The sequence below is a fragment of the Silurus meridionalis genome, chromosome 24 (genome assembly GCF_014805685.1).
Source record: "Silurus meridionalis isolate SWU-2019-XX chromosome 24, ASM1480568v1, whole genome shotgun sequence".
NCBI lineage: Eukaryota > Metazoa > Chordata > Actinopteri > Siluriformes > Siluridae > Silurus > Silurus meridionalis.
The window spans coordinates 3,635,431-3,655,196 of record NC_060907.1 but is presented as its reverse complement, the minus strand read 5'-3'; the positions used below and the strand labels follow the sequence as shown (position 1 = coordinate 3,655,196).

The window sequence follows — 19,766 nt, the reverse complement described above, 5'->3', positions numbered from 1 at the left end:
AAAAATCCCCACAAAATCTAGTGGAACATCTTCCCAGAAGAGTGAAGCTCATTATAGGAAGAAATGGAGACTACAGCTGGAGCAGGAAGCTCATCAAGGAGCACATAGAAATCTTATGGTCAGATGTCCACAAACTTTTGGCAATAAAGACCAAATTCAAAAACCCTTTGCACACACCTGTAGCGTGTGTGTGTGTGTGTGTGTGTGTGTGTGTGTGTGTGTGTGTGTGAAGAAATATTATATAATATAACACACACAGGAATGAAGCGAGTCTCTTACCTGAGAACAGCTGATCTGTGTTGTGAGTCTGTAACCCTCCCTCTGACCATATGAGTGTGTGTGTGTGTGTGTGTGTGTGTGTGTGTGTGTGTGTGTGTGTGTGATGCCATGGGAGCGACGCACTCAGCTGCTCACAGCGTCACACGGGGCTTGTTGTAACAACAGCTGTTACTAAGGGGAGTTAAATCCCTCTATACACACACACACACACACACACACACACACACACACACACACATGCGCATACACACACACACACACACACACACACAGGAGTGTCATATTTCATGAAGATGTATTTTACTTATGATCAATTATGATTTATGATGCTGACCCTCTATATGCAAAAGTTAGTGCACCCTTGGTCATGTGACACACACATATATAGACACACACACACACACACACACACACACACACACACACACACACACATTAATTGTATATTGTCTCCCACAGGTCAGAGGTGAGAGCCGTGGCGATTCCATGTTTACAGCTCCAAACTTTGGATTACTGATCAGAAGGTGATGGGATCATTGGGATGGGAAAAGGGATTAAAACCTATAACCATCTACTCATGCAACATTTACACCGAACATCACCTGCATGTTCTCTGGAGGTGAAAAGAATCCAAAGGAACCTCATATAGGTGCAGGAAGCACACGTGTAACTCTCACACAGACTGGAACCTGGACTGAGGATGGAGGTTCTGGACCTGTGAGTTATCATCTTAGTCATGGTTTTGTCTACTCTAGATTTTTTTACGTGGGTCTTTAGGTCAATACACCAGGGGTGAACAAAAGCTTCCATAGAAGACTGGAAATATATCTACTATACCATGATGTCATGCTTCATGTCAGATGACCTTAAAGTGATGCAGATGCAGATTGAGCAACATCATTAGTGTGTTTCCGGGGATTGTGTAAATGGAAACGGGTAATCACACAAAATCACACAAAATCACACAAAATCACACAAAATCACACAATCATCTGTGAAGTCGAACCGCATGAACTTTTAAAATTAATATATATATAAATTTAAACATATGCACACACACACACACACACACACACACACACACACACACACACACACACACACACACACACACACACACACACATAAACACAAACACAAACACACACAAACACAAACACACACACACACACACACACACACGCACACATAAACACAAACACAAACACACACAAACACAAATACAAACACACACACAGTGTGTGTGTGTGTGTGTGTGTGTGTGAGAGAGAGAGAGAGAGAGAGAGAGAGATGTAGTAATATATATTTCTTTTTATTATTTGATATTATAAAATATGAAAAAGGATAAATATAAAAAATATTGATTGTATTTGTATCAATTATGTTGATAAAATGTGTCAAAAGAACGAAAAATGAAGTCAACACTTTTTTTTTTTTTTTTTTGATGACGGTGATTATGCTGTTGTGTTTTGTCACGTGCTTAGAAGTAGGCAGTGACTTCTCGGACCAATGGGGACGCAATTCCTGAAGCAGAAGTTGGTCCTCGCGATCTGATTGGTCAGGACACGTGTCGCTCGCCCTGCAGGCCCCGCCTCCACCCGGAAGCAGCAGGTCAGGAGACTTGTTTAGTTTGAGGCGCTTTCAGCTGCACTTGGTTCCGTTGCAGAACGTTGACGGGACTCGGTTTTGTTTGGTCTTTTTTCCCCCTCTGTCTCCGGAGCCATGGACGAGACGAGTCCACTCGTGTCCCCACTGCGCGACTCCGCCGACTTCGGAGCGTTTCCCACCGAGCCGGCGAGTCCCCGGGGCGGATTTGGCGGCGCGCCGGGCACGGTGATACGCGTCCCGGCGGGGAGTCCTGGACGCAGCCGGGAGAGGCAGCCGCTGCTGGAGCGAGACCGGGACCGGGGCGGATCTCCGCGGGACCCGCACCGGAACGAGTTCCCGGAGGATCCCGAGTTCAGGGAGATCATCCGCAAGGCGGAGAGAGCCATCGAGGAGGGGATCTACCCCGAGCGGATCTACCAGGGATCCAGCGGAAGCTACTTCGTCAAAGACTCACAAGGGGTGAGAACATCTGATTTAGAAAGAGGAAAACACACACACACTCAGCAACAACGCTTAAATACAATTACTTCCGGGTGAGCTTTTCTTTTTCCTGATCTTTGGGGCTGCTGCATCACCCTGGTAGTACGCAGCAGCAGGAAAAAACGCCGCACGAGTGACGTCACGCAGGGCCTTCTGAGTGACGTCACTCGTGTGTAGTTTTTCCCTGCTGTGTGGGAAATCTGCAAATACATCACACATTTCCAACCTGCTGTAGGGCATTCTGGAAGTATTGCCTCAAATCTAAAGATCTTTATCGTCCAGGTGAACATCTTCACACGTCCAAATATTTTACAACTTAACCCCAGGTAGATTTTGTGGGTGGAGCTTATCATTTAACTCCAACCTCAAGGAGGTTCCTTTGAATGTTTAAGATGTCCCTTTGAACCTAGGGGACATCCCAGTGATGGTCCCCCTGAGCCTCAAGGATGTTCCTGTGAACCTCGAGGATGTCCTGGTTAGCTTAGAGGACGTCTCTGTGACCCTCGACCTTGCTCTGGTACTTTCATTCTTGCAGATTATTTTGGACGTGGAAGATGTTTGGTTTTTGCATGTAATGGTGTTTTGTGGGTTTCATTTGCATACTGGAGCCTGATTGGTTCTTCAGTTTAATGATGCAACAACATGTCCAGAGCATGTTTATTATCAGCTCAAGTTTTGTGATTTATTGCTGTGGTTTGCTGTTCCCGTTATCGCAGAAACGTAGCTGTGAGGGACCGCCTCGCTGTCACATGTTCTGTATTGACTAATGAGGGACACGGAGGTGTTCCTGGGTGGTCTGCACTTTTCACTCTGAAAGGAAGTCTGGTGTGGCCCAGTTCTCTTTCTCTCTTTGGAGAACAGAGATTTAAATCCAGCAGCGGAGACGTCCGTCAGACGTGTGGCAGAGGAATGTTAACCGGAGGCACGTGAGGAGGCTCTGCCCCGGAGTTGTTTTATTTGATGCTGTGTAAACTTTGAACTTCACCAAGCAGACAAACAAATGAAGAAAGACCCAAAGCCATTTCCTGATAAGCGTTTGCATATCCCAATCTTTTCACTTTTTCTTTCAATCTAGATCCACACAGCTTCAGGAACTCTCCTCAGTTCTCCTCTGCAGTCCCCAACAAATGTTCTGGAACTCTTCAGAAACTTCTGCCCTGAGATTCTAGAGATCTCGGGAATCATTTAGTTCTTCAGTTTAAGTTGTATTATAAAAGTTCTGGAACTCTTCAGAACTCATGAGATGTAGGTTCCGGGAACATTCCAGAATTCATTTGTTTGAGTTTGTTTAGTGCATGTTTGTTAAAGCTGCTGCAACTCCAGTAAAGGTCTAGAATCCGCCCGTTTATTGAGATCTAGAGATATAGATTGCGTAAAACAAACAGACAGTTGGGGGATTTTGTTTCATTTCTATAACGCAGAACTTTTTGGAGGTTCTGGAGCTCCTCGATTGGAAAAGCTTATGGATTGATGGAACTTGCCAGAACTATTTCGCTCTGTTTTTTTTTAAAGTTTCAGAACGATTCTGGAAAATTCCTTTTATCCACTGCTAGATTTTGTATGGTGTTTTTTTTTTTTGGAGGTCTGGATCTTGGTAGAATTTAGTTTGCTCTGTTCTAATGCTTGTATGATGAAGGTTCTGGACCTCACTGGAATTGATCTGATCACTTCTAGATGTAACGCGAATGGAGATTCCGGAAATCTCCACCATTGTTTGTGGTTCAGGAACTTGCACTGAAGGTCTTGAGCCTTTTGAGTTCATGTTGTTCAGCTGTAGATCTCTGCAGGACTGATCCACAAATGTGCTTTAGGTTTCGAGTTCTCCTGATTCAAGACTAATTAGAGTTTTGATGCTTCAGATAACCAAGGAATGGAATTGTGTGTGTGTGTGTGTGTGTGTGTGTGTGTGTGTGTGTGTGTGTGTGTGTGTGTCAGAGTGTAAGGCAGAGTACGACAATCCCTTCTGTGTTTCCTTATCAGTTGTGTGTGTTTCCTCATGTGTGTGTGTGTGTGTGTGTGTGTGGGGATTCAAAGTACACTGGTCACTGCTAATCTCATTCATTCTCATGAATCAGATGTTTTTTCTCCGTGCTCGCTCAGCAAGCGGCCGAAATCGGATCAAAGTCACATGCTCTCGTTGGCTCACACGCATCGTTGTCTGATTCTGTCTGTCTTCTATTGTCTGATTCTGTCTGTCTATTGTCTGATTCTGTCTGTCTACTATTGTCTGATTCTGTCTGTCTTCTATTGTCTGATTCTGTCTGTCTTTTATTGTCTGATTCTCGCTGTCTTTTATTGTCTGTCTGTCTTTCATTGTCTAATTCTGTCTGTCTTCTATTGTCTGATTCTCTGTCTTCTATTGTCTGATTCTCTCTGTCTTTTATTGTCTGTCTGTCTTTCATTGTCTGTCTCTGTCTCTCTGTCTGTGTCATTGATTATCTTTTCTCTTTATAGTTTTCCATCTGTCTGACCCTCTTTATTAATCTCTCTCTCTCTCTCTCTCTCTCTCTCTCTCTCTCTCTCTCTCAAATCAGCCCCCCAGATTCTGTCTGTCTTCTATTGTCTGATTCTGTCTGTCTTCTATTGTCTGATTTTGTCTTCTATTGTCTGTCTGTCTTTTATTGTCTGATTCTGTCTTTCATTGTCTGATTCTGTCTTTTATTGTCTGATTCTGTCTTTCATTGTCTGATTCTGTCTGTCTTTCATTGTCTGATTCTGTCTGACCCTCTTTATTAATCTCTCTCTCTCTCTCTCTCTCTCTCTCTCTCTCTCTCTCTCTCAGCCCTCCCCGATCCTAATATGGGAGGAAAAGCGTGTGCTTTATGAGAAATGGGTGTATCATGTGATCTGTGACTAATCCCACACCACTGTGTTGTAATTATCTGGAGTTTTCACTCTTCTGAAGCCTTTTGCAATATTCATATCGTCTTTTCCATATTTTCACAATAACCCGCTCCGTATCACGTAACAATTGTTGTTATTCCTACAGTATTCATTATAATTAGCCTCGCCCACCGTGACTGCCACTCAGACACTTATACTGATAAACAGTAAAACAGATCTGTTGTGTAACAGAAGAGAAGCGAAAGTAAAATAATGAAAATCCAACCTGAAGTAAGAGACACTGCGAAGAACTGACCAAAAGTATATGCACCCCCTCCTCACCTACACGTTGGTTCAGCTATGGGGTTAAGGGCCTTCCTCAGGGGCCCAAGAGTGACTGTTTGGTGTGAGCCCGATTTGAACTGGGATCCTCGTGTATAAAATATACATGTAATCAGTTTAGTGTGATGCCGTGGAAAAAACACAATAAATAACGGCAAGAAATCTTGTCTTTCTTCAAAGCATAGTCCGAACTAACGACTCTTATGAACCGATTCTTTAAACGAATCGAATCATTTTTATAAACGTACACGTACAAGTATATAATATAATACAGTTTATTAGGATGGTATCAGCTTCATGCGAAACTCCTTTCAAAACTATGTCGTTCAGAAGCTTGTGTCTTGGGGATTTTCCAAACGTTTGACATCACGTGACAGAAAAAGCGTTCGGATTGATGCTTTGTATATGTGTATAATCTGTACTGTATGTCATGCTTCATAAATTAAACGTAGCCCACATTTAAACAGTAAAATATAACCTACAATCTCGTTTCCTTTACGTCTTTCCAGTCCAGATATCAGGCTCAGATGAAGTCCGTCACACCATGACATTTTAATAGACCAATATTTACAGTGTAGACCCCGAATATGTAGATCATGTCTTCATTCCACAACAACAATGCAAGGAGGGTTGTTTCAGTGTCGCCACCCCATAGATCATTTTCTAGAGCCGGCCCTGCCGTATGTTATCGATATATAAAGTGTGTGTGTGTGTGTTTGTGTTGCAGAAGATCATCGGAGTGTTCAAGCCGAAGAACGAGGAGCCGTACGGTCAGCTGAACCCCAAGTGGACCAAGTGGCTGCAGAAGCTGTGCTGCCCCTGCTGCTTCGGGCGAGACTGCCTCGTCCTCAACCAGGGCTACCTGTCTGAGGCTGGAGCCAGCCTGGTGGACCAGAAACTCGAGCTCAACATTGTGCCAAGGACCAAGGTCTGGGACACACACACACACACACACACACACACACACACACACACACACACACACACACACACACATATGGTAGGCAGTTTTCAAGGGTTCTAGAGTTTTTTTTTTTTTTTATTTAAACCTGTAAAGAGCGATCCAGAGTCTAGCGGGCGGCGCGTCAGTAATACCGGTCCGTGGGGAAACACAATTCTCTGTGTGGAGTTCAATGGTTTAAAGAAGCATCGAGGCAAATAATTCGAAAAATTATTTGAGTTACTCAAGGAATCTTTACACACACACACACACACACACACCTCTCTCTCTCTCTCTCTCTCTCTCTCTCTATATATATATATTATATGCATAAAATTGCTTGTTGTTATTATTAACATTTAAGATTGACAGTTTCTATTTTTAAAGCAATTTAAAATAAATTGCCTGCTCAGTTAAACAATGTATAATATTTCATAAAAAGAATGTCAAATAATGCAATACAGCTTTTGTTTATATTAATTAAATTCGGTAATTGATTAAATTGGTACCAATTACAAATATTAAATATAATAAAAAAATAATAGTTTAATTTGTTACACCTCATTTGGGTAAAGCAGATTTTATACCCCTGCCATTGTTGTGTATGTTTTCAAGTGTAATAATAAAAAAATTAATAAAGAAAACCAGTGCGGCGAGGCGGAGACTAAACAAACTTGTGGTCCGTCACTTAATATGTTCCTGAGGAAACGCTGATTGTAACCGTGTTCTCGGTGCATCTCGATACGCACGATTCGTGTAGGAGTCCGATTTTACTCATACACACGCAAACCGGCCGAGTGTGAGCGCGTGAACATGCTCTTGTGAAACCAGAGCAAAATAAATGGAACTAGACCCTGTAGGCGGATGGTTTAAGTGGTTTTTCTTTGCAGTTAGCTTTTTCACTTCCTGTTGATAGCATCGGTCTAAATTCTGTCTCTCTCACACACACACACACACACACACACACACACGACATCAGCAAATATACAGGTGTACAGAACACGCTCACGGACACTACTATTACATTTTAATAACGGTTCTTTAGACATCTCACACACACACACACACACACACACACACACACACACACACACTCTTGATGGAAAAGTTTGTGCACCCTTGGGCAAATGACATGATCTCTAGGAAAAATGAGGCAGTGTATATTTAGCCTTCTGATTGTCTACTTAACATCCGGGTGTGTGTGTGTGTGTGTGTGTGTGTGTGTGTGTGTGTGTGGGCCAGGTGGTGTATTTGGCAAGTGAGACTTTTAACTACAGTGCCATAGACAGAGTGAAGTCTCGAGGAAAACGTCTCGCTCTGGAGAAAGTGCCAAAAGTGGGACAGCGCTTCCACAGAATCGGCCTGCCGCCTAAGGTATATACACCCATTTACTGATGCACGCGCACAAACACACACACACACACACACACAGCCTCTATGAAAGTGCTGAGTCAGGATAATTTTACCATCATGTCCCAGTCTAGTTGCTGACCTGCTCCTGGGGTCTAGGGCCGGTTTGCACGTGTGTGAACACGTGACGATGTCCTGAGCAGGACTCCTCCTGTACACTGTGTAGAATGTGATCACATTTTACATACAACAAAGCAGAATTCTTTTAGAGTGAAAGGTAAAGTAAACATACTGCCTGTAGGAACGGAGGAGGAAAAACACACACATTTTACACTACACAAAACGCTGATGTCGGTCTGAGACTGTCCGATAGACTGACAGACCTACCTACCAACAGACCTACAGACAGACCTACCTGCCGACAGACCCACTGACAGGCCTACCGACAGACCTACCAACAGAGAGAAAGACAGACCTACAGACAGACCTACCAACAGACAAAAAGACAGACCTACCAACAGACCTACAGACAGACCTACTGACAGACAGAAAGACAGGCCTACCGACAGACCTACCAACAGACAGAAAGACAGACCTACCAACAGACAGAAAGACAGACCTACCAACAGACAGACAGACAGACCTACCAACAGACAGACAGACAGACAGACCTACCGACAGACAGACAGACCTACCGACAGACAGACAGACCTACCAACAGACAGACAGACCTACCAACAGACAGACAGACAGACCTACAGACAGACCTACCAACAGACAGACAGACCTACCAACAGACAGACAGACAGACAGACAGACCTACAGACAGACCTACCAACAGACAGGCAGGTCGAAAGACAGGCAGGTCGAAAGACTGAGAGACAGACCTACCTAAAGAATGACAGACAAAATGCCTGACAAACAGACAGGTCGAAAGACATTCAGACCTGCCAAAAAACAGACAGACAGGTCAAAAGACAGACCTCCAGAAAGAAAGAGAGGTCGACAGACAGACAGACAGACAGACAGGTTGAAAAAAGACCTACTGAAAGACAGGAAGGCAGTAGAAGACAGAAAAATACAGACTTAAAGAAATATAGAGACAGAAATGGAGAGGAAAAAAGACAGACCGACAGATAAAAAAAAGAATGTCAGAGAGTAGAAAGAAAGATTTATAGAAAAAGTAACAGACAATGAATTAAAAAAGGAGATGGAGAGAGTAAAATTGTTAAAAAGGGGGGGGGTGTATGAAAAGAAAGAAAAAGATAAAGATAGACTGGTAAGCCAATATCTGCTAAGGTTTTCAATAATTGTGTGTGTGATCCCAGCATGCAGCTCTACAGGATAAAGCTCTGAATGTGACCGGAGAGGGTTCGGGTTTGGTTCTCGCTCATTCCAGCGCCCCCTGTTGGCCTGGAGAAAAATCTTTCCTCACAGGTTTAACGGCGGTGGTTTTTGCGCCCCAGGTCGGCTCCTTCCAGCTCTTTGTGGACGGTTATAAAGATGCAGACTTCTGGCTGCGGAGGTTTGAGACAGAGCCGTTACCCGAAAACAACAACCGTCAGCTCCAGCTCCAGTTCGAGAGGCTCGTGGTGCTGGATTACATCATCAGGAACACTGGTAACTACGGCGACTGTATAAGCTAAAGGGATAACCATGATTTAGTGTAATTAAATACACACTGAACTGAATCTTCTATGTGTGTGTGTGTGTGTGTGTGTGTGTGTGTGTGTGTGTGTGTGTGTGTGTGTGTGTGTGCTCTGTAATCCTGCAGATCGGGGCAACGATAACTGGCTCATAAAGTACGACTGTCCCATGGACACATCAGGCAACAGGGTGAGGATCCATCCGTCCTGTTTTATGTGGACGCCTTCGAATAATCCATTTGTGTTGTTGCTTTAAGATTTGAAGTGTGTGTGTGTGTGTGTGTCTCCCTGCAGGACAGTGACTGGGTGGTGGTGAAGGACCCCATCATTAAAATAGCAGCCATTGATAACGGCCTGGCGTTTCCCCTTAAACACCCAGACTCCTGGAGAGCCTGTAAACCAATCAGAATTTACCTTATACATGACACCTCACTGACCAATCACACGCTGACCAATCACACGCTGACCAATCACACGCTGACCAATCACACGCTGACTAATTACACGCTGACTAATCACACGCTGTCTAATCACACGCTGTCTAATCACACGCTGTCTAATCACACGCTGTCTAATCACACACTGTCTAATCACATGCTGACCAATCATGCTGTCTAATCACACGCTGACTAATCACACACTGTCTAATCACACGCTGACTAATCCCACACTGTCTAATCACACGCTGTTTAATCACAAGCTGTCCAATCACATGCTGTCTAATCACACACTGTGTTAGGAATAGTTGTATAATGAGTGGCAGCAGAAGCTCCTCCCCCTGCAGTGCTGCATCACTGAGCTGTGTGTGTGTGTGTGTGTGTGTGTGTGTGTGTGTGTGTGTGTGTGTGTGTGTGTGTGTGTGTGTGTGTGTGTGTGTGTGTGTGTGTGTGTGTTGCAGATCCGTTCTACTGGGCATGGTTGGCTCAGGCGAAGGTGCCGTTCTCTCAGGAGATCAAAGAGCTCGTCCTGCCCAAAATGGCCGACCCCAACTTTATCAAGGACCTGGAGGAGGACCTGTACGAGCTCTTCAAGGTGAGATCCCACATCTGAACACACCAACACTCGTCTGCAGGAGACTTTTCTTATTTTATACACGAGTTACGACACGTTCCTCACATCCATGACTGTCTGCCGCCATCGTGACTGTCAGCATGAACCACGTCTCCAATCTAGAAAATCCAGAAAAGCCATCCTGCTAACTAAAGTGTCCTTTAAAGCATGATATTGATTTATCCTGCATTAACGTGTGTGTGTGTGTGTGTGTGTGTGTGTGTGTGTGTGTGTGTGTGTGTGTGTGTGAGAACACTGTGCTGCAGAAAGATCCAGGTTTTGACAGAGGCCAATTCCACAAACAGATCTCAGTAATGAGAGGACAGGTCAGTGTCTCTCTCTCTCTCTCTCTCTATCTCTCTCTCTCACTCTGTGTGTGTGTATATATATATATATAATAAATCTGTCTCTCTCTCTTTCTCTCTCTCCATGTCTCTTTCATTCATACTCACACTTTATCCATCTCTTTCTCTCTGTCTCAATCCTTTATTCTTTATCCATCTGTCCCTCATGTTATCCATCTCTCTCTCTCTCTCTCTCTCTACTCTTCACCCTTTATTCATCTCTCTTTTTCTCTCCTCTTGGTGACTCTATCTCTCACTCTATCTCTCTTTTTAACTCTGTATCTATCTGTTTCTGACTGTCTTTATCACTCACTTTATATCCATCTGTGTCTCTATCCCTCGTTTGTTTTTCCCCTTTCTTGCTTTCTCTTCTCTTCTGTATCTCTACCTCTTACTTTCTCTCTCTTGCTCTGTCTCTCTTTTGTTTATCTATCCATCGATCTCTCTATTTCTGGCACTTGTTCTGTATCCATATGTCTCTTTATCCATCTCTCTCTCTCTCTCTCTCTCTCTCTCTGTTTCTCGGCCTACATTTATCCGCCTCTACGTCTCTCTGTTTTTCTGCACTACACAAAGCGTTTACTGGAGAATTCTGGATCATTTACGGTTTCACTCTGGTTCTCTGTTAGATCCTGAACCTGATGCAGGCTCTGAAGGACGGTAAATCTCCCCTGCAGCTGGTCCAGATGCCCCCCGTGATCGTGGAGACGGCTCGGGCGCCGCAGCGTGCCAACACCGAGTCCTACACCCAGAGTTTCCAGAGCAGACGCCCGTTTTTCACGTGGTGGTGATGTGAACGTGCCGATGGTGGACGCACGGGCGGGGCTAACACTCGAGACATCCCACTCTTCCTTTAGGAAGGAACTGAGAGAGAGAGAGAGAGAGAGAGAGAGACACGATGCTGGGATGAAAGAAAGGCTTTTTTTCTTTTTCCTCCCAGAATTTATTTCCTGCTGTTTAAACAGGAAAATTTACCTTAATGAAGGTACACTGACCTGCCACACTGTTCACACACACACATGGCGCCCCCTGGCTGTGCGGAGGACGAACTGCATGTCCCTAACGACTTGACCTGAACATGTGCATCTGACAAACGCCACAATTTTTTTTTTTTACCTTATTTTTTGGCAAAAAACCTGCATCATTCAGCTTCGCCTGCTCTTTATTTTACTTTATATAACGTCTGTACCGTGCCACAGACTGAGCATGTGCACAAACACTGGAACACTCCCTGTGTGTGTGTGAGAGAGAGAGAGAGAGAGAGAGAGAGTGTGTGTGTGTGTGTGTGTGTGTGTGTGTGTGTGTGTGTGTGTGTGTGTTATAATGAACACTGTATGAGAAACTGACTGTATCTAATGCCATGTCTGTATAATACACATGTTCTGTATGTAATATAATTTAGCAACAAAATATAAACTATAACAGGAACCAGGAAATCCACTCTTCTGTCTCTCTCTCTCTTTATCCATCTATCTTTCTCCCTCTAGCTGTGCCTTTTTCCCTTCATGTTTCAGTCTGTATTTCTCTTACACATTTTAGCCATCACTTTCTCTCTTTTTTTTGTGGATCATTTCTTATCATCTCTCTCTCGCTCTTTGTGTCTCTATCCCTTGCTCTTTATCAACCCTTCCTCTGTCTCCATCCCTCACTCTATCAACCCTTCCTCTCTGTCTCCATCCTCACTCTTTATCAACAATTCCTCTGTCTTCATCCTCACTCTATCAACCCTTCCTCTCTGTCTCCATCCTCGCTTTTTATCAACCCTTCCTCTCTCTGTCTCCATCCCTCACTTTGTCAACCTTCCTCTGTCTCCATCCCTCACTCTATCAACCCTTCCCTCTGTCTTCATCCCTTGCTCTGTATGAATCTCTCTATCCCTCGCTCTTTATGAATCTCTCTATCCCTCGCTTTTTATCAACCCTTCCCTCTCTGTCTCCATCCCTCACTCTATCAACCCTTCCCTCGCTGTCTCCATCCTTTGCTCTTTATGAATCTATCTCTCTCTGTCTGTCCCTCACTCTTTATCAATCTGTCCCTCTCTGTCTCTATCCCTCCCTTCATCAACCAGAAGCAGGAAATGTTTTCTGGACTCGTTTTGCTTTGAGTATTTTATTATCATGTTCATGAAGTCAGATTTGGACACAGACGCAGCAGACACAAGTTTGTATGTAGTGCAGACAGAAATCAGAGGGTCGTCTCGCTCGGGGGCTTAAACAAGATCACACCTATGCTGAGGATCAAATCCCGATATAAACATCTCTCTTAACACGACTCCGATCAGGAGCTACAGTTCAGTCGGACGCTGCTTTATGCCTCCTAGTGTTGGTGTGTAGTTTTTGTCCTGTTAGTGTTGCCATGGTGCTGTAGTTTTTGCTACGTTCCCTGTGAGAAGCTTAAAAATATAGAATGATCTCAAATGTACCGGAATAATGAAGTAAAATACCCATAATGGGAATTACCCAGAATCCACTGGTGTCAAAGGATCAAATTAAAACTTGAAATGCGAAAGAAGAAAAAAAAAAACATGAAATGAGCTTTTTTTGGAGTTGTCATTAACCTCCCACAGAAATAAATACAGAAAATTCTAGAAAATACATTCAACATTTCCTATTCAAAATTCCCTTCCATTAAAACTTCATTTAGAACTTCAGTGAACCAACCACGTCACGGTCAAAAGTTTGGCGACATCCAAGCACAAGATTCCCTGGTGCTCCTTGAAGACCTCCTTCCACACGGAGTCTCCATTCGCTCTTATAATGAGCTCCACTCTTCTGAGAAGATGTTCCCTGGAGATTTTGTGTGAGATATCATTCAGCCACGAGGGTGTTTCTTAAGTCAGGTGCTGATGGAGGTGTGGAAGTGAGGTGGCCTGGGGTGCAGTCAGCATTCACATTCAGATCTTCATGGAGCTCAAAGGTTTGGGTTCTCCTTATTCAAGGTGAGGGAAAAATTTCATGTATCAAACATCCTAAACAATTTTGTGCCTTGAACTTCTGGAGAAGAACCTCACATGAGTGGAAAGGTCGGGTGTCCCGAAACTTTTGCCACTGTTTCTGGGGACGTGGTGTGGAAGGATTTGTGATTGCTCTCGGATGCATGTTCACCTGAACATTTGGAGCGTATATATATTGCTTGCTACATGCTACAAAAGACCATGACGTGGAACTCAACGGAGGTCCATGAGGTCCAGCTCGAACTTGAAGGTCCTGAAAGTATTTTAAATACTAATAATGTACATTTCTTACTGCTGCTCCAGAGGACAAAAGGGTAGAGGAATAATAATAATAAGCCGTTCCTACGCAAGGGAACCAAAACAGGAAGTCGGTTTGACCCGTGAAGGATCTGTTCCATCTTGTAAAACTTGATGAAAATTGGGGAAAATAACCATCGGGAAAATCTTTGGTAAAAATTGGGACATTAGACTTCTATCAGAAGGTCATGAGTTCAAATCCCAAATCCACCAAGCAGCCATTCAGACCAACTTATAATGATCTCATTCATACAAGTGAGCAGTTATGGTTTAAGGGCCTTGCTCAGGGGCCCAGCAGTGGTAACTTGGTGGAGCTGGCTTTTGATCTCATCCAAAGACCTTCCAATCGAAAGTCCAATTCCTCAACCACTCATCTCCCACCTCCCTAATCATATGGATCCAAAACACATTTCCAGGTTTGTAGTTTACGATGTGATTGGTTCGTTTCGAATTCTCCGACCTGCTGAGATGAAAACATCTGAGGTTTGGAGGTACATGATCAAAAATTGTGGAAAAAATCTTTTTGATTGTAATATTGAATAATAATTGAGGGGTCCAACTGCTGGAACCAAATTGTTTTTTTTCTTCTCAAAACATCTGAATACTCAATTCTGATTGGAAGGGATCCAGTGGATTCGTCCTTGACTTCTAAATCGAAGGTTTTGAGTTCAAATCTTTTTTTATATTTATACACACACATACATGAGGTGGTATTAAAAGGTTTTGAGACTAGTTTTGTAATACGCCAACAGATGGCAGCACGAGGCTGCACGCACAGTCACAAGGAGCACCGACCTTCATAAGTCAGTGTGCCAAAAGACATCGTTCTGTGTACATCAGGAGCAGAACTGATGCTGTTCTGACCACGTGTGCAGGAACCTTTGGGGGGGGGCACTGTATTGCTGTGCAAGGGGACAATTTTGAAGGTAATAGTGTAAAAAGGAAGATAAACAAATCTCTTGTAGGTGGAGCGAGTCTCCAAACTTTCTGATACCACCTTTTGTATATGATCAGATTGTGCTGTGTGTAAATGTGGATGGTGTCTCCTAAAAGACAAAACATACAATAAATAATAGTGTTTTATCTATAGCTGTTTCCCCAGAACGTTCTTGTGACCCGGAAGCAGCTTTCCCAGGGTCTGGTACTGGTGGCACGGAGTTAATGCAGGATTGTGTTTAGTGAACGTCAGGTCATTAGTGTTTGGTTTGTAGTAAACACACGTGAGCAGCTCTGTAGTGTCCCTCCATCATGGTGTTCATGCTTCAGCTCCCTTATCAGTGGATCGTGTTTAGTGTCCCAGCTAAGTTGCATTGTTCATGTAGTAGTCAGTGTCGTATTCGGTGCAGGTAGCGTTCCGGATCTTTATCGTCTCGGCTACACGTCCCTTGGACGTCGTCCTCGTCCCTCTGGTCTCGTGACTTGGCCTTCTCGCCGCAGGCTCCCCGAGCAGCGACGTCGTCTTCGGGTGTGACCTCGGGCGTCGTCCGCTCGCTCGTTCTGGAACGGAAAATCAGGAACTGATCAGAAAAACGTCGGACGCTCTGACCCCACCGTTTATCAATAATAAAACGTTTCTCTCTTACTTCAACCCTAAAGATCCCTGATGTGTCACAATACACATGGTTCTTAATGAACTCTTCAGTGGTCAACGGTTGAAGAAAGGAGTAGAAAACATTTTTTATCCGCTTCCAGGGTGTTTATAAGAAAATACACCAGGACACGTGCGATATCTCAGGGGATCGTATCGTGATATCATGTATCGTGATACATTTAGTACGATGATATCGCCAAATACTCAACGGATATATTTGGGTCTCTTATAGTACCATTAATCAAGTCTTGGCATGTAATTAATTTCTGGAATGGTTTTACTGTGTGTGTGTGTGTGTGTGTGTGTGTGTGTGTGTGTGTGTCACCTGCTGTGGCCGAACACCCGGGCCCCTCTGCTCGTCTCGGCTCGGATCCCGCTGCGGTTTCTCGCCCTCAACCGGAGCCCCACCAAAGCCTGTGCCAACCCTTCGTCCTCCTCTTCCTCCTCAGAGACCTCGTCTCCACCCTCCTCGTCTCCTTCGGCCCGTCTCCGGTTCCTCCACACCTGCCTGGCTTTCTGCTCAGCGTCTGGCTCCCCGGCCGAGCGGAAGAGCCGCCTGAGCTGCCGCAGGTTCACGCCCTGAAAGATGTTCCCCGAGCCGGACTTGCGCATGCGGCGCTCGGAGGTCCGGCAGAACGTGGGCTGGGGGGTTCCGGGCAGCGCTGCGGCGCACTGACCCCGACCTCCTCCATCTGCAGCTCTGGGGGGTTAGGAGCAGGGGTTAGAATGGTGAGATGTAGGTTGGAGGAGGGTTCTCGAGGAGGCTTTGGGCAGTTAAAGCATAGTATAGCGTAGTACTGGTTAGGGGTGGGCGATACGAGCTAAAATTCATATCACGATATTTTCCACTGTCCAGACGATACCGTTATTATATTGCGATATGAGGGGAAAAAATTTCCAATCACATTTTAGTAGACTTTAAATTACAGGCAAAATATGTTTTTTAACTTAGTATAACTAGAAGAATACCGGCAGCAGATGAAGACAGTGGAGATAGAAAGTTCCAGAAATCTGGAGCCAAGATACGAGATCCCCAGCCGGAAATATTTTAGCCGGTGTTTAAGTAGGCAGCTTCAGATTTCAGAAAGCCGATAACCCCAGGATTAAGCACAGAGACTGACCTGAACCCACTTGGGAGGTTTATGCCTGCTAGTGAGTAAGACTGCGATTTCAGCGATCTCGTACAACCACGCTGTGCCACTGGATCCCATAAACGTGGGTATGACGTGTATTGAATCGTAAGCTACCACACGAGTTAGCATAGAAGGATATAACGTCTTCGGCTGGCATTTGCCAGGGAAAAGAAAATACCCAAATGATTACTTCCAGGACCCTTTGTTCTTGTCTAGACTGGAAATGGTTCTAAATGGCATTAGCGGGAGCCAATCAGACACCTCCTTGATGGAGCTGCACTTCAGCAAACAACCTGCTCCTGCTACAGCCAAATAATCCAGAAAAATATCCTCATTCCAGAGCACCTGCTGCCATTTTTCTGCCCCCAGGTCCTCTGTTTTAATGCAGAGTTGGGTCAATTAGCTTTGTTTCCATGACAGAGGTTTGGCTTTAAGTCCACAATTTTCACAAATCCTCCACCCTGTCGCCGGTTCACCACTGTTTTTTCTGATTCTGACCACCAGGAACATCTCACAAGAGCTGCAGGTTTGCAGACGCTCCGACCCAGACGTCTAGACGTCTCAATTTGTCGCATAAATCCTGACGCTCGCCCATTTTTCCTGCTTCGAACATGTCAATTTCGAGGACAAAATTCTCACTTGGTGCCTAATAAATAAACCCGCCCACTAACGCGTAAATGATGACGTCACGCCCGCAGTTACCGCAAAGGAGAGAAAAGGAAAGCACGTGCAACAGCGACACGTCACTGAGTGTCTGATTTGGGTATTAAATTAGAGATCAGTCTGAGATTAACCGCGTTAACCCGTGCACCGACATCTGGTACAATCTCTTGGTTTTTTGTTTTGTTTTGTGTAAATGACACGTGATGACGCGGAGACGTTTAAACTATTTAAAGCACGTGATTTACCAAACGTGTGTTGTACAATAAAGGTCGTGTAGATCGCAGTGTTTTGCATGGGGTATCGCGATGCAAATTCGTGTTCGGGGAACGAAATAAAAACAAAAACTCGATGCAGAAGAGAAACAAGCAAACAAACCGTTTAGTGTCGCGAGCGCTGTTTTATCCTCGTAGCCCCCGTGGTTTCATCCGGAAAACGCCTGAGAGTCTTTCAGATCCTCTGTAGTTTGGAACAGATTAAACTCCGTGTGTGTGTGTGTGTGTGTGTGTTTAGTGTTTCTCGGTGCAATCAGCGGATCGTTTTTTTTTTTCTTGTTCTTTTCACGCCATGATTCTTCCGCTTACGTCAAGTCTCTGCGCCGGCCAATCAAAGCGCTGGGATGGGCGTAAGTCCCGCCTACTGGCCCTACTTCTGACCAATCAGAGCGCATATCTCGGTGCGCGTTAGTGTACCGTGAAGGAAAGGGGGGGAAAACACACACACGCAGAAACGTGTTATTTCATTGACGTCAGTGGCGCTGATGATCTTCATTCCTCCGGTCGAGAGAGTGATACATTTTCGCAGGGAAGGAGAGGAAGAAAGAAACATTTATAAATAGTGTAAAAAAACACCATATAATGCCATGGGAATATTTAAAGTGAAAAAAAATACCGAATTATTATAATTTATTACATTTATAATAACTATTATTATGCAAAAAAAATCAGTAAACGTGTTTCTGTACCATAATAAACCATTTCAGTGTAAAACTAACTGAATATGCATGATATGCAAATATAGACACGCCCCCTCTTCTCCGACCGCGATCATTACATCTATGATGTAGTATCAGTTAAAAAAAATAAAAATTATAAAAAATATAACATAATAAATCATAGACAAAAGCTGAAATGGTTCACTCTTTCACATGTTCACTAATCCCCATATAATGAAGTCATTTGGGAGGAAAAAAAAGGGGATAAAAACAACGGTGACGTCATTATCCTGCGTCAGAGGGTTAAGGCTGGTCATAAAGGTTTTATTATATTGTAAAAGCAGTTTATTACTGTACATTTTTTTTCGTTATGTTTGTCATATAAAAAAATACATTTCAACAAGAAAATAAAAATGATAAAAATAAATCACACTCAATTTTGTTTATTTTTTATTTACATCATAAAATACAAGAATAAACAGGTGTATGAATATATATAATGTACATTATATGTGGTGAGAGAAGACATGCGGGGAGTTGGGTTGAAAGAGGCAGATTTAGAGGACAGGGGCGTATGGAGACAGATGATCCGCTGTGGAGACCCCTAATGAGAGAAGCGGAAAGAAGAAGATGAAGATGATGATGATGAAGAAGATGAACATATATAATGTACAGAACATTTTCACAGGGTTTCCTGTCTGTGTACTCGATCCGACTCCAGAGCGAAACACCATCGCATATATTCCATCTCACCAGTTACCTAGTTATGGTTTTGGTGGAACTTTTCCTGAGGAGAAGGTTTTCTTCTAAGTCTCGTTGCGGTCCATTGCTGCATGGGAAATAGTCCATTAACGAGTTTACGTCAGGTGTACACATTTGCAATCAAAGTGAATTGTGGGTACAAACGAGTGAACGATTGTAGGGAGTGAAGTTCACTCAGAAAATGAGCACCACTACAAAGCGCCAGAGACCTGATAAAGTGTACCATGTAGGAGACAGGGAGCAGGGTTAAGTTTTTAGGTTTACATCAACGCTCTGCTTTCATTATCTTATAGTTCTGGAGGATTCGATTCACACATTTGATCCAAACACCCAAACTCGCACACACTGAATTAAAATGAGTAAAAGTTAGGTGTAGAACTCTATATACGATTTTTTTATAGTTAGCTCTCAAACCCTAGCTCTAGAACCATAAAATTATTGATAGGTCTAGAACTCTACATAGCATATATTTATTGCTAGAACACTAGAATTTATGATTGGGTCTAAAAACACTATACTATAAACTAATATTTAGCTCTTGAACTCTATATATACTATATACTTACAGTTAGCT

General features: G+C 43.8%; 3 protein-coding genes across 6 annotated transcripts in view; 1 reads left to right on the top strand and 2 right to left on the bottom strand.

Moving 5' to 3' along the window:
* Positions 1 to 371, bottom strand: part of cdc25d (cell division cycle 25 homolog d) — a 7,007-nt gene extending 6,636 nt beyond the window's left edge. For all 3 annotated transcript variants that reach the window (XM_046838030.1, XM_046838034.1, XM_046838033.1), the window contains exon 1: positions 280 to 371. In XM_046838030.1, coding sequence (XP_046693986.1) covers positions 280 to 329 — 50 coding nt within the window. In that variant the 5' untranslated portion in view covers positions 330 to 371. The remainder of the gene's footprint in view (positions 1 to 279) is intronic.
* A 1,349-nt stretch (positions 372 to 1,720) lies between these two features.
* pi4k2a (phosphatidylinositol 4-kinase type 2 alpha) lies at positions 1,721 to 12,298 on the top strand. 2 transcript variants are annotated; one of them, XM_046838023.1, is made up of 9 exons: positions 1,721 to 2,346; positions 6,260 to 6,460; positions 7,715 to 7,846; positions 9,289 to 9,442; positions 9,597 to 9,658; positions 9,763 to 9,862; positions 10,367 to 10,500; positions 10,785 to 10,844; positions 11,492 to 12,298. In XM_046838023.1, exons 1-9 carry the CDS (start codon positions 2,002 to 2,004, stop codon positions 11,651 to 11,653), a joined length of 1,350 nt encoding a protein of 449 aa, XP_046693979.1. In that variant the 5' UTR covers positions 1,721 to 2,001; the 3' UTR covers positions 11,654 to 12,298. The 2 variants fall into 2 exon arrangements, with proteins under 2 accessions (XP_046693979.1, XP_046693978.1); XM_046838022.1 differs by having other exon boundaries at positions 10,770 to 10,844.
* Positions 12,299 to 15,173: 2,875 nt separating this feature from the next.
* Positions 15,174 to 18,057, bottom strand: avpi1 (arginine vasopressin induced 1). Its single transcript, XM_046838148.1, has 3 exons — positions 17,875 to 18,057; positions 16,029 to 16,403; positions 15,174 to 15,609 (listed from the first exon to the last, which is right to left on the bottom strand). The coding sequence occupies exons 2-3, from the start codon at positions 16,313 to 16,315 to the stop codon at positions 15,438 to 15,440; spliced, it is 459 nt and encodes a 152-aa protein (XP_046694104.1). The 5' UTR covers positions 16,316 to 16,403; positions 17,875 to 18,057; the 3' UTR covers positions 15,174 to 15,437.
* Positions 18,058 to 19,766: the final 1,709 nt, after the last annotated feature.

Bases quoted from the DNA above. Each gene is read 5' to 3' on its own strand.
- pi4k2a (XM_046838022.1), top strand. From the start codon at position 2,002: ATGGACGAGACGAGTCCACTCGTGTCCCCACTGCGCGACTCCGCCGAC. The intron at 10,501-10,769 runs GTGAGATCCCAC...TGTGTGTGTGAG, and splicing joins ACCTGTACGAGCTCTTCAAG to AACACTGTGCTGCAGAAAGA. The intron at 10,845-11,491 runs GTCAGTGTCTCT...GTTCTCTGTTAG, and splicing joins TCTCAGTAATGAGAGGACAG to ATCCTGAACCTGATGCAGGC.
- avpi1 (XM_046838148.1), bottom strand. From the start codon at position 16,315: ATGCGCAAGTCCGGCTCGGGGAACATCTTTCAGGGCGTGAACCTGCGG. The intron at 15,610-16,028 runs GTGACACACACA...TTTCCGTTCCAG, and splicing joins CGGGTGTTCGGCCACAGCAG to AACGAGCGAGCGGACGACGC.